Consider the following 14,124-nt stretch of genomic DNA (forward strand, 5'->3'; position numbering starts at 1 on the left):
ATACCTGATAATTTTTGGCAGTCTACAGCACCCCGCATACGTACCTGCTCCCTGCTGACGAGAGGCAATTACCTCGAAACACGTGTCCAGGGATGGCATTTTAAACTTTTTACTCGTGGCATAGGTGTACCCGCCGCTGTCACTACATCCTCCAGAATCCTATGGGGCTATTTGCTAGTATGACGAGCGGTGTGCGACCCACTTCGCATTTCATGTTTAAAATTATATTGCTTTATCTAAAATTAGTCAAAGTAAATCAATCAGAATATATCATTTCTCATAGTTACCTATTCTAACTAAGTGTCAGAACGGGTCAGGACAAGTCTCTCGGTAAAGTCTCTCAAGACGAAGTCCCTCAGCATCGATCCTCAGCAACGCAGTCTTACGCAGCAAAGGTAAAATGGCAAGTGGCAAAACCCTCCCTAAGCTAACATTCTTATAGTAAAAATTACAATGGAAACACACATCACAGTTTGCAGCATCCGCTGAATCACTAAGCCAAGCGAGAAGGAAGGAATGTATCATTGCTACATCTGAAAATCTTCGCTCAGGAAAAGTTCACAAAATATAAAACTACGGAACAGGAACCAAAAACTACAATGTATTTAAACGGTTCCGTCTCTCCTCGGCAATCGAGCCACAGTTCACAAGTTTTCTCCAAGGCTCCTTTGTTTCTCAGAGATCACCAAGGACGTTCCATTTCTTTTGGAGATCCTCCAAACTGCTGATGTCCTCATGGAAAACTACACAGCAAGGACTATGGTCGGTCGATTTCAGGACCATTTCCAGCAGGGGTCTCCCTTGTCACATCACAGAATATGCCACAGCCAGGCTTCAAAATTCAGTCAACTCGCTTAAGGCCTTCATAGGCCACAATAGACCATCTTAATTAAAGAGACAAAATAAACGTTACTACAGCATAATGATTAAACAGTGTTAACCCCACTAATACCCTTATGTGTATGTATTTATCTAGCTTTTGCAACATAAAAAAGCATTAATTCAGACAGCGTTTTGTGCTCAAAATAAATAGCACACAGCAACGTTTAAACATGAAAACTTGCACGTTATTTTTTAGAAAACAGAAACAGCACACGCATGCTAACCCTTGTGTAACTTTCTCTTATGTTAAGACAAACGGATTGATTAATGTTAACACACTTGCACAAGACAAATAATTAATTGTTAATAAAACGCATAGACATGCTAGAGCTTCAAAAGCCCTCAAATTTTCTAAATGAAAACTCTGCTCCAGCAAGAACAATTGATGGACGGAAACCTGAACAAATGGAACATTTACAACCAGTCACAGATATGGGTTTAATCCATAGTTTTTTTTGCTCACAACGCCACCCTGGTTTGGACCCAGCCATATGCAAATCAGTATTGACCCTGCTACCTCCTTTGATCAGGGAAGTAATCAAATTTGTGGAGTCGGGCATTTCCATTAACTAGTAGAAGCCCGAGTTATTCCTACGTACAGACCAAGCCCTAAAAGCAGAGCTCTGAGGGCCCTGTTACCACTGGGCATGATGTGGACTAGGGCTGAGATACTGACAGTTGCAAAAACAATTGGCATGGAAATCTATAGGTCAATGGACCAGTGTTCCATTTTAATACTCTGCTGTCTACAGCTGATCAAACAACCATTTGCAATGCAATAGGTTTCGCATTTGTGAGAGTTTGAGCTATTGGTATTGAAAATGACAATGCCTTTTATGTATGCATTTCAAAAACTTGCAAGCGGTCGTAAACACGCCTCTTTTCTACTTAGTTGTTGCTTACGAGAATCAAGGCTGGCAGTAACTGCGCCTCGTTTACTGCTAGCCTTGCTTCTCGTAAGCAAGGACTACAAGTACAAAGTGCTTGTTTACGCACCGCTTTCAGGTTTTCAAAACACATAAATAAAAGGCATTGTCATTTACAATGCCAATAGCTCAAACTCTCGCAAATGCAAGACGTATTGCATTGCAAATGCTTGTTTAGGTCTGGCTTTGACAGAGCAGCTGTCTGCAAAACATAGTGTCACCAGTTAATTACCCTATACATACAGTAGGCTGTGGCTCCACCCAAAGGAGCATTCACTGTCATCTTATACTATAGGCAGTTCGATGAATTGCCTGCATCCGTTGGAGTGCATGCACTGAAATTCATGGATGACTATTTTACAGCTCAAAAATACACTGAGTCCGCATTCACTTAATTCTTTATCTCACAATTGCATTGTATACAGGAAGCATCCCCTTTTGTTTTGTTTTCACAATGCAGCAGACTTTTGAAAAATTATTTTAGTCAGAACTCAAAATGCAAGCCAGATATGTTGTCTTGGCCATTTAAAGGAAATGTATTCCTCTAGGGGGAGCAGGTGCAACTAGGACAATGAAGGGTAAAAAGAAATGACTCCTCTAACAAAAATGAGTATGTAATCTGCTTCTAAAGTTACACAAATCGATCAGTTACTGTAGTTATGTAAATATTCGTTCACGCACATAGTACTGTTTGCAGAAAAGAAAAAAGGTAACCCATGACTACAAGTGATACTTAAAGAAAACAAACCTTGAAAATAAGCGTAAGCTTGGATATTTTAGGCACAGCAACAATTCCTTGAAAAGTTCCCAATGCACACATACATTCTGTAATCTCAAATGTTTTCAAAACAAGCATCTAAATGAATTTCAAGAGCTCCCTCTGAGGCCTTGTGCGGACCACTGGTCGAAGGAAAGAAAAACACAACTGTTATGTCCAATGGAAACGCTCAGAATAGTCTTGAGTGTGTTTTGATCTGGGAACCTTGTCATCTTGGGATCACGGATCACCCCTTTAAAGAGAGACAAGCACGCAGCACATAAAATTCCTTCTCTAGACATCAGGAGCCATTGGTCTCCAGTATTTGAAGTTTAAGTAGGCTCTGCATCATTGAATATTATTTTATCTAGTTGCAAGGCAAAACTGTTCTAAATTTAGAGATCATGACACCACTCAAAAAACATAAAATGACGTTGATGACGAAACTTTTCTTTCACCCATTACTCAACCCAACCCATTACCTCGTTTGCATGGCTCCATCATTATATAGATCAACTAGTTCCTATTGCAAAAGAGAGGGATATAGGAGACGCCCCGCCTGATCCGATAATGGTGGCTCTCTCTCCTTTGTTGCCTCCTCGCGACAATACTCTCCTCCATGAGAGACTAGCGGACATTGACTCTGGCCTCTAGCTGCTCCTCGTTCTTCAATCACCTTCCCTCGAACGACCGATATAATTGGGGATGGCTGAATGTAACACTAAGGTCAATAGTCCCCTGCCTGACCCAAAGATGTCTGCCATAATGGTCCCCTCCACATTGTTTTACTTCCCTGGGACAATAATTGGACATTGACCAGACCTTGAACCTATCCCCTAACTTGTTTATACATCAGGACTTGGAACCTGCGGAACTTACCCCATACTGTAGAGACCAAGCGAATTGGCCGATGCCCGGTGGAGCTACCAGATAGCTAAAGAGGAGACTGGTTGTGGACTCATCCCCCCCCTGCCCCCGACCTGGACCTTGGGCAGATTTTCCCCTTGTCTCTACGTCCTTTCTTCCTCCTACCCTTTTACCCTATCCCCTTACCCTTCCTTGCTCCATTAACCCTGTCCCCTATGTTCTTGAAATGCTTTCCTTGATACTTATATAACTTGTCACTGATGTGAAATTGTAACATTAGTGTTCCTCATGTAAAATGCTCGCTCCTATACCCTCTCCCCCGAATCTCTCCCCTTACCTGCTACACCGCCTAGCCCCCTGTCCTTTGTGCCCTTTGACTAAGCACTCCTTCTCCCCTTGTTGGGGAAAGATCCAATATTTATACTCTGGAGTCTCAGCAAACCCGCTGAGAGTCCACAGCGCCAAGGGAGCCACTCACAACTGAGGTATGGTATGGCCCCCCTTGCCAAAGCACTCCCTCTCCCCTTTTTGGGGAAGGATCCAGTATGTAGGCCTTGGAGTCTCAGAGAACCCTCTGAGAGTCCACTGCGTAAAGGGAGCCTCTCGCAACAGAGATGGGGAAATGATACCACTTCCCCTATGATCACAGCTTCCTGGACTTTGGAAGCAGCTTTGACTTGTCTACCGGTTTGTGTTCCCATTGCCCTCCCCCTCTTCTTTCCACGCGGTCTCTCACCCTCCCCTCCTCTTTCCCTCCTTCATTCTCTGTCTACTTCCCCTGCTCCTAATCCCCTCCCCTGAATCTCTCCCCTTGCCTGCTTTTTCCCTTGCGTATATGTGCTTATTGTTTATCTCGACCTTACAAGTAACTACGTTGCCATGCTCTAATAACTGTGTAACCTTAGTAACAATGTAACCTGCAATTATGATCTTGTACTCATGTAAAGCTCTCTGATACCTCCGGGTCTAGCCAGTGCTATATAAAACCTTTAAAATAAATATACTTGGTTTGTGGCCCTCATTTTATTTTTTTCATTGACATACTCTGCCTCCTGCCTTGCTTTCACAGCCACTTCTTTGACTCATGACCTCCTGATGTACCTCCTCTTTTATTCACTCTTTTTCTACTAGTTCCAAAGTTAATTTATGTAAATTAAGGATTACTGTCTTAAACACAATCCGTCCACATTTTAGAAAACAGTAACCATACATTTCTAATAGTGTCGTCACCAGTGCAGTACTCGATAAAATAGGGCAGGCTAAACGTTGATTGCTAGATGTGTTGAAAACCCATTGCTTGCCAAAGTAATAAAGTGTAGGCCACAACTCCCTGAAAAGTAAAAATTATTTAAATGTCATAAACAATTTAAGTATCAAAAATTAGAACTGGAGGCACTATCCAGATATTACACACACACACAAATTACTTCACTACATACTCCTGGAAATCCATTTTGTAAGCAAAGTCTCGCTGTAAACTGTAGCTGAACAACCTACAAGATATCCGAGGACCGCCTGCCACATCATTCGTAAGGGCAAAGAGAACACAGCCAAATCAAAACTTGATAAGCGCCAGAGTCAGAACTTTAACACGACCGTGTTAACTTGAAGGCTCTACTTCAGTTTTATTTTTAATTTATCTTTTCCCCTGCATTTGATGTGGATCCATTCTCGCTGTGCACAACAAAGGCAATATTCAGACCCAGACCAGCACCAAAATTTCAAAATCGAGCCATCTCCCTGGCCCACAGGACAGGAGCATCATGCTCTATGATGGATGTACTACTTATGGAATGGGTTTAGTGAGTGTGGGATTGAAGTCTTGCATCGCCTTTCTTGCACTGTTCTTTCAAATGGCAACAGGTGGAGGTGTTGCAAAAAAGGTGTCTGGTGCTGCAAGGCGCTAGTTCTTGGGAACAGGATCACCTTTAAAGAGCTTTTTTTCGTGGAATGTGTGCTTGTGCAGTGTTGGACTGTGCAATGAGCAATTTCACCTGGCCATGTCCGTCAGGATGTTCTACACCTTCAACTGGTACCCTAGCACTCTAAGGAACTTAGGTGAGATGTGTTGTAGCATGAGGTGGCACTTTAACGGGCCCGGTCTTCGGTGATCCTATGTCCCCTGCCGTGATAATTTTAGATAGTGTCAGGCCAGTCATAGGCTTAGATGATGTCGTCCTTATGGGTGTTGAGCCTACTGTGTGAAGGCTGCTATATGTGTAGGTTTGTGGGAGATGGATTGGGGGGAGTGAGTATACGTTTTTCCTGAATTCTTACCCAGGCGTTGTGTTCCACTCCGTTTTAGATAGGGAAAACACTGTTCAGGTTTTTGCCTGCCTGCAATGGCCGCTGTGACTGAAAGGGCAAAGATGCTGTGATAGGAAATTAATGTACTGTGTAGGGGTATAGGGCTATCTCTCCCACGCCCGCAGTGCTCCGTCTGCTTGTCGTTAAGTGAAGGATGGGGTTGTGATGCTGGGGTGTATTGTGTTGGTTGGAGAGGACTTGTCCTAGGGTGTATATGCTTATGGCCATTCAGAGTCTAGTAGTGATCGGGAGAGTGACGACTGAATGCAGCGCACAGAAGAATGGGGAGGTGCAGTCATGGGAAGCAGCAACTGTCATCTTTGGAAACCCGGTCCATTGGAAAAGGGGGTATTAGGGTAGGTTCAGATTTGAAAACTTTTCCTAATGGATGAAAGAGTTTCGCTCTGCGTTTGTGATGGGGAGTAGGCACCGTGAATGGAGCGTGTCAAGATGTTCCCATTTGCGAGTCGTATTATTTTGCTATACACTACTTTTAAGTGAGGTGGTGTTTGTGAGGATTATGGTACCCCTCTGGTAAGGAGATCAACATGCACAGGGTGGGGCAACACACACACACACTCACTCTCACCAGGCACGTGCCTCCCTTCGCCCACCAAACCGACAACTATAGGTCTCGCCAAGGCGAGCAGCGCATGCACTGCGTCGCTAGGCGAGACCTAAAAACTCTCCTGCTGCTTACTAAACAGCATAGGATATTGCAGACGTTAACTAACATCAGTTTGACAGATTTGGGTCAGCTGCATAGGGAGGGAAAGTTTCTTACATTGAAGGAGTTAAGTCACGGTTTGATCATTCCTCTGTGGATGCTTTTAGTTACATGCAACTGCGACGCACCACACACAAACACTTCCGGGACTCCCGGAGTGTCCACTGCAATTTGTCCCACTGTCGCAGATCCTCAAGTCCCCAGACTCTACCAGCTGGGTGTCTAAACTATATGCTATGGCCACAGACTCGGTGGACACTTTATTATAGGCAGGCGTGTGAAGTAGATGTTGGAATGGAGATTTCCAACGGAGTATGGAGATTTTGATGCTTACAAACAAAACTGATGTCTATGAACCACAGACGTAAGTTGCTCCATTTTAAATTTCTCCTTTTAGCACAATTCACACCGGAAAAACAATATAGAATTGACCCCACCGGGCCACATGACTGCCCTCGCGGTCACACAGATCATGCAGGCTTCTGTCCTCTTATTAACCTACTGGCATGAGATATTTACCATTATTTCAGGCATTATTGGTGGGAGGTTTGAAGTGAAGATTATAATGGCCTTATTAAGCTTTGCCAAATTGATCCCAAGCGGAGTTAAACATTTTGTGGGGAAGACTATTGGTTAAGTTCAGAGTTGCCATGAATTGGTGTAGAATGACTCTCTAAGAAAGAGGAATGGATGAGCGATACTTTACAACAATCCTGTAGAAACAATTACCATGTTGCAACCCCTGCTCCCCAGGTCTAGCAATATATGGGTCCCACTCAGAACATTCCTGACCCAGGCAGATGACGCCTACTCTGATAACTATTTGCTTACCCCAGCTGTAGATACAGAAGTGATAGTATGTATGTGTGTGTATGTATATGTATATATATGTGTGTGTGTGTTTATACACACTCCTATACAAGAGTGTAGTTAAGAGGATAATACCTTTCTGTTGCAGAATTCAGCCATCTGGAAGGAGGAGGGTGGTGAGCTTACAACGATACTTGGAGTTACTTTCCAATTGACACCTTCGCTCCCCATCATTGGATGCTCAACTCAACACAGCTTAATGATGGCTAAAACACATTGCACGCAATTGGAAACTCCTTAAGAATTAGCTTTGTGAGGTGGCGTCGGAGTATGGAGTCTTAAAAAGTGATATGTAAAATAGGTGCCCCTACACCACATTTAGGCCCTTGAAAAATTGTTTTGGTGTGGATGAGGAGAGGGAGATGTTGACCCTTGGAGAATCTAGTGGGTGAGCCTTCTCCATAGGTGCATCTTGAAATGGGGAATCTTCTAAAATCCGTGACCTTCTGCCATGTATTCTAATTATTTTTGCATTTTGTAATGTGTGATTATTCAAACGACCCTCCTACCTGCCAGTCATAATGCCAATATAGGAATGTTAAGGAATAGTTAAAAATATTTAACAAAGTAATTAAAATAAATTAAAAAAAGGCATAAAGGTAGTAATACCATGGTCAGCAAGTTGTGTTTTCTTAATTGGCAGCATTCACGTTCTCTTTGAGCAAGTCCAAGGCCTCCCGTTCAGTGAAAAGTTGAAACATGTCAATGTTATCTTTGCAGACGTGTTTCTTTTTCTAGACACAAAACAGCCATGGATAATATTTGTTTGGGTACAATCTTATCTTCTCTGAAAGGACATAGGGTCTGGGCAACCTCCTGGACCACCACCTTTCAGTTAAGGCAAAAAGTGGCAGAATTAATTCTTACAAAAAAGTATTAACTCCAGTTTGCTGAGATGTTGCTTAAAGTCTACGTAGAGTGCTCCTTTTAATAACTAAATGAAGCCATGGACATACGTGCATATTATCTAATTGTCTTTTCTGAGCTTGTTTTTCGAGATTGCTCTTCTTTATAGACATCTCGCAGACATTGGAAACTACATCCTCTGTCGAACATCGATCCTTCTATGCTTGCTGTTGTTACAGGCATGGGGTGTCCTTCCTTGATGTGTATTACTACTTAGTGAAAGCTTTATTTATGGAAGAAGCTCTAGCTCTGACCCAGTTTCTAGGCCTGTCGTTAGAAACTTATACCATTTAAAACTTCAATCTCGCATTCACTTTCATAATTCAAAATTCAGCTATTTCATAGCACGTGCGAAATTTCTTTAAAGCACGTGCCTATCTTTGCACCACACATCTGTAGTAGGGTACTGGAAGAGCTCATGTGTTCATAAACTCTAGGACACACTTTCCTATCTCTCAATTATTGAAATGCACCCGCTGTTTTGTGTTTACCTGTGTAAAGTCAGCAGCCATAGTTCATATGGTTCATAAGAGTACGACCCAGTGTTAGGATTTTGATTGCCCAAAACAACCAAACATTGTTATCTTCTGGGACTGAATTGTTCAGACCAAAGGCACCATCTGAGGGCAGGAAGCGCATTAGGCGAGAGACCAGGCCAGGTCTTCTGTCGCTGTGGATTTATTGGCATCTAGAATCTCAGGGACAAAACGGGAATGAAGGACGTTAAAATATTTGATCGACTGCATTCTGCATATGAACTGTCCTGCCCAAAAATGTGACTCTGTACAAATTCGCCATTCTTTGGCCGTATTTAACATTGGTGAGACCTCTGGGACAGTACCTCGCTAGGGACAAACTTGAGGGACTGGATGTAATCCAGTAACAAATCCTTGCTTAAAGCATCGCTCTTGGCGGTCAGATTGCCTTCACTTGCATCATATGAGTCGGATGGTAGACTGCATTGCAAGCATGACCGAATCTAATTTTTCACTCTGCTCCTTATGAATTGCCGTGACAGTTTGACTGTAACCTAAATATTTGTCTCCCTCTTTATAGTTAATGCGCCATGGAGTGGGATTATCAACTGGATCGGACAGCGAACTTATTACTCAGCTGTTGGCTTTTACTCCACCAGAAGAAGATGAAGATACACCAGACTGGATAGCAAGGTAAAGCCTGGAAACGAGGATTAGCATACTCGCTATACTTTGTGTCATCTTAATGTGGCCCAGTGTTCCTAACTAATAAAGGTGGTGAGATACCACTGTGAATTCAGCACCTGCCTAGTTGCAAGTTTGAACCTTGGCAGGTTCATCCATCTATGATCAATAAAATGAGTGCAATTGAGTAGTGTTCAAATATTTCTTATTTGTGTAGAATGGTGACCCGGTGTGCTCTACAATTACTATCTGATGGAGACCTGTTGTTGCAGTTTCCTTAACTTAGAATAGACTTGATCCGGAAATTCTTGAGCAGTATGCCTGCATGCTGGTAGGTAGCGTAGTTTGGCTCCACGTCTGCGCCGGATGTAACTCCACAGTGCCTATATGGTCCCCACCCCAGCCCGCTGATATCAGTTCTTTTTGTGCCAGTCAGTCCAGATCCGGACGAGCTTTTGCCAGTCACTTTTTGACTGAGCTTTTTTGATGTTTTGTCGAAGCATTTCTTGAGAATCGTTTCTCCTGGTGTGTGAGGGATCCCACCAAAGAAAACGTGTTTTAAACCCTGTGGTGCCTGCCACAGAGAGATGTCTGTGACAACCCACACTTGGTTTGTTTGTGGTGCTTGGAGCGGGACCACAATTCCAACGCCTGCGAGGAATGCCGGGCCATGAATCTTAAGATGCTGAGGGAATGTTTCCTGAAGCTCCTTGCTGCCAGACGTCTGATGATCCCGGCTCTTGATCCAGGTTGCGAGGAAGGTCTTGAGACTGCTCGCAGAGATGCTCCCAACAATTATCGTTGCAGTCTAAATCGTCGGGTAAGACCCACAAGCACAAAAGTCCAAGAAGACCGCTTTCCTCGACCTCTCCAAGCCCGGCAAGTCACCATACGAAGTGCAGAAGCAATGACATCACTAAATTACTCGCTTCTCAGTGAAGTCTGTTCCTGGGTCTGCTCCGCAACTCCCAGAGTTTCCTGGAGCTGGAGCGGCCCCCTTCTTTGTCAAGTAGTTTTGAGGCCACGCACCCATATTTGAGAGCCTAGCCCCTCAGGAGCGCCTTCGGACCCCCTGTGTTCGGGAGGGTCACCTACTGGATTCCCACCGATGGATTCACCCCCGACACCAGTGAGGCCCCATAGAACCTGTGTTGGATCCAGAGAGACTTCAACCCCGAGACTGACCTTTTATGGTGCTCGCTTCAGTGCCATCATTTCCGTCCGCGCCAAACCTATCGTCCTTCCAACTCCAATACAGAACCTTATTGGCATCGTCTGAAATGGGTTCTGTCGCTAGCCGGTACTGTGCCTTCCAAGTTGGAGCCAGTGCTTTTTTCTGTTGATAGGAAGACAGAGGGAGCTGATTGGGAGGGGTTTGATGACTCTTATTCGTTATATCACCCCATAGATGAACCAGAGTATGAGGAACTGGGGGATGCCTGTGGGTTAGACACCTCACCAGACACTGGTTTGGTCTCTCCTCCTACCATAGCTATGGAGGGAGCCTCCTTTGCATGGTGGTCAAGAGATCACCTGCAGTCCTGAACCTTCAGTTGCCCTCTGTGGCAATCGAGATTAAAGTCTTGACTGTGGTCATTCAGCTGTAAGTTACACCTTCTGAACCTCTTGCCCATTCACTGAATCCCTCCCTGATGTCCTACTTGGGGCCTGGTCTAAGCCCTACTTATGTGCTCCTCTGCATAGGGCAATAGCCCACCACCATCTCCTCACTCCTGGGGACCCCAGTTTCCTCACCCAGCACCCCACCCCTTAGAGCGTGGTGTTTCAAGCCTCCACTTCCAGGATCTATCCCAGCGAGTTACCTTCAGCTTCTTCGGCTAGGGAAACCAAAAGGCTGGACACCCTTGGCAAGAGGATGTTACTTTACACCAGCCTAGCACTGCTGTCAGCAAACACCGTGTGCCTGTTAGGCCGATACACACAGTATGTGGCATTCCGTTACTCGAGTACTCCCTATGGTCTCGGAGGAGGCCTGAGCCATACTCCCCCAAGCCATATCAGAAGAGTGAGATGCAGCAAAGTTCACCATCAGATGTGGGCTGGGCACCACCCACTCGCTAGGCAGAGCGATTGCATCGTCGGTAGACCTTAGACGCCACACCTGGTTGAGAGCCACTGGTTTTTGAGTGCCCTGCAAGCTGATTCCTGTGTAGGGTTACCCTCTGAGGTCCTTAGCACTGCACACCAGTGCATCAGCATTCTTTGTGGCGCTGCACTTCTGGCGTAGAAAGTTGCAAAAAGAAACTGATGTCATTGTGCTTGGGTGGCGCTTATTAGGCACCATGCACATCTCATCCCGCGCGACCGATGCATAGCCACTTGGCACCACCTTCCGACGTGAACTGGTACTGCTCAAGAATTTCCAGTTCCAGTCTGATGCTTGGGGATATTTCTAAGGTAAGGAATCTTCAGCTAGATAGTCCCTACTAGTTAAGGTGTTACCGAAGGTATGTAATTTTATTTTTAAAATATGTATTCTTAACCACTGATATCCTGAAGGATTTTCCTTTCAAGGTAAAATGCCCTAACCTTATTTAAACATCACATCTTACAACTTAAAAACCTTTGCAACATAGATAGAAAAGTATATTTTTATGATGCAGTCATGATTGGACATCAAGGTATGCCAGGTACCGAAAACCAATGTTAACATACCTTCAAATTTGAATAAATGACCTAATATACAAAGCATGAATACGCTAGCTAAAATATTGTTGGGTAAAAGAAAACTTTGAAACTTGTGCCACTTTCCCAAATTCATTACTATGACCTAGTGGAGCATAGATGCATCTGTGAGAGCCTTAGCATCTATCCAGGGTTACAATCCTCCATTATTGGCATGATTCACATTAAAAATTTCTACCAATTGCCAGCTGATGATCTTGTCTTGTACCCAGACTAAACCGACACTGAATAAATTAAGAGAGTAACGTCTTCGCTACATGGGAGGGATCTTTAGTGTGCTTGCCCTCAAGACTATGTACAATGATGTTTCAAGAAGTGGACCAGGAGTGAGGACGTATCAGTTATCTGATAGAGACTTCTAGCTGCAGATTCCTTACCATAGTATTATTCCCAGGATCTGGAAATTTTTCATGAGCAGTACCCCTGCATGCCGGTAGGTGGTGTCATTTGGCTCTGCTTAGCGTCATGGTGCCGGAAGTGACTACCGCGATGCTTGTACAGGAGCAACCGGGTGCACTGATGTCAGTTCTTTTCTTTCCATGCCAGCCAATGCAGATCTGGCAAAGCTACCTCTTACTCAGTTTTTAACTAGGTTTTTTGACATTTTGTCAAGTCCTTTTTGAGGGTTACCTCCTGGTGTGGCAGTCTGTCATCGAAGAAGGCCAGCGTCAAGCCCTACGTCACCTGTCACCGAAAGATGTCCCTGACAGACCCGCACCTTGTATACCTCTGGTGCCTCGAGCAGGACCACGGCCCTAAAGGTCTGCCCCCAACTGCCACACCATGCACCTGATGGCCTTGAGGGAGCGATCCCTCAAGCTTTGGCAGCTCAACGCTGCGACAATCGATGTAACAGTCGAGAAGAAGGTCCCGGAAGCGGTCGCGGAGCCAGAGGTCATCGTCGGACTCAGTCATTGAGCCACTTGGATAAGACAAAGTTACACTAGAGTAAAAAAGTCGAAGCATGCTTCGACTCCACCTCGTCTGTCGGCCGACAAGAGGAGGGAGCGTCGTCACTCGTGTCCTGGTGCTGCAGTTAAGCCAGCGCCTCGGTTGGCTCTGCACCTCCTCGAGTTTCCGGGACCTGGGGCGAACCCTCACCCAAATGAGATTTATGAGTCCATGAACACCATTTTTGGGCAGACTATTCATTTTGGCATTCCTTCGAGCCCCGCAAGTTTGGGAGGGGCCCCTACTGGATCCATGCCATCGGCTTACTTCAGGCTCTGAAGATCCACAGATGGATCGGCGCTAAACACCACCTCGACATTCCCCGATTCCGAGGCAGGCACTTCCAGAACCCACAGGTGGCGCAATCCCCATTCTCATCCCCGACTACGACACGGAGCCGGAGGGACGCCATCCGACGCAGACTAGAGCCATACCTTTCAGGCCGGAGCTTGAGCCCTAGTCTTAGGGGGCTAAGACTCCGGGAGGAGTTGCTGGATTCTGAGGAATATCAGCCTTATGAGGAACAAATGGATGGGTGTGAGGATCTGGATGAAGCCAGTGGATTGGATACTTCTCCAGATACCGGCATGCTTTCTTCCCCTACCATGGCTTTATTCGCAGTGGTGGTGCAGAAGAGCAGTTAAGGTCCTAATCTTAGGTCTCCCTTAGTGGCAGTCAAAACTAATGTCTTGACGGAAGTGCTTCAGTCAGGAGTATCCCCATCAGAACCTCTTCTCCCTTTCAATGAGGCACTTACCGACGACATGCTTGGGACTTAGTCCAAGCCCAGCAGAGGGGCTCCTGTGAGCAAGGCTATTGCCCACCGTCCCAGGCGACCCAACTTTCCTTACTCAACACCCTATCCCAGAGAGCTTAATGGTCGAGGCCTCAAAGTCCCATGTAAATCCTACTGCACCCCTGGAGGCTGGACAATTTTGAGAAGATGTTTTCTTCGCCAGCCTGGCGCTGTGGTCTTTGAACACCACATGCCTTTTGGGCCTCTATTCCCATGCTCTGTGGGATACGGTTGTGCATGTGCTGCCAACGTTCCCAGAGGAGGCCGGG

The 14,124-nt window shown here is 45.2% G+C and overlaps 1 protein-coding gene across 1 annotated transcript in view; it reads left to right on the plus strand.

The window, feature by feature from the left end:
* Positions 1 to 14,124, plus strand: part of PPAT (phosphoribosyl pyrophosphate amidotransferase) — a 374,190-nt gene that overhangs the window by 231,959 nt on the left and 128,107 nt on the right. Inside the window, exon 4 of the mRNA XM_085642045.1 lies at positions 9,299 to 9,411. Within this exon, the coding sequence (XP_085498171.1) occupies positions 9,299 to 9,411 (113 nt within the window). The remainder of the gene's footprint in view (positions 1 to 9,298; positions 9,412 to 14,124) is intronic.

Source organism: Triturus cristatus, chromosome 2_2, assembly GCF_964204655.1.
Source record: "Triturus cristatus chromosome 2_2, aTriCri1.1, whole genome shotgun sequence".
NCBI lineage: Eukaryota > Metazoa > Chordata > Amphibia > Caudata > Salamandridae > Triturus > Triturus cristatus.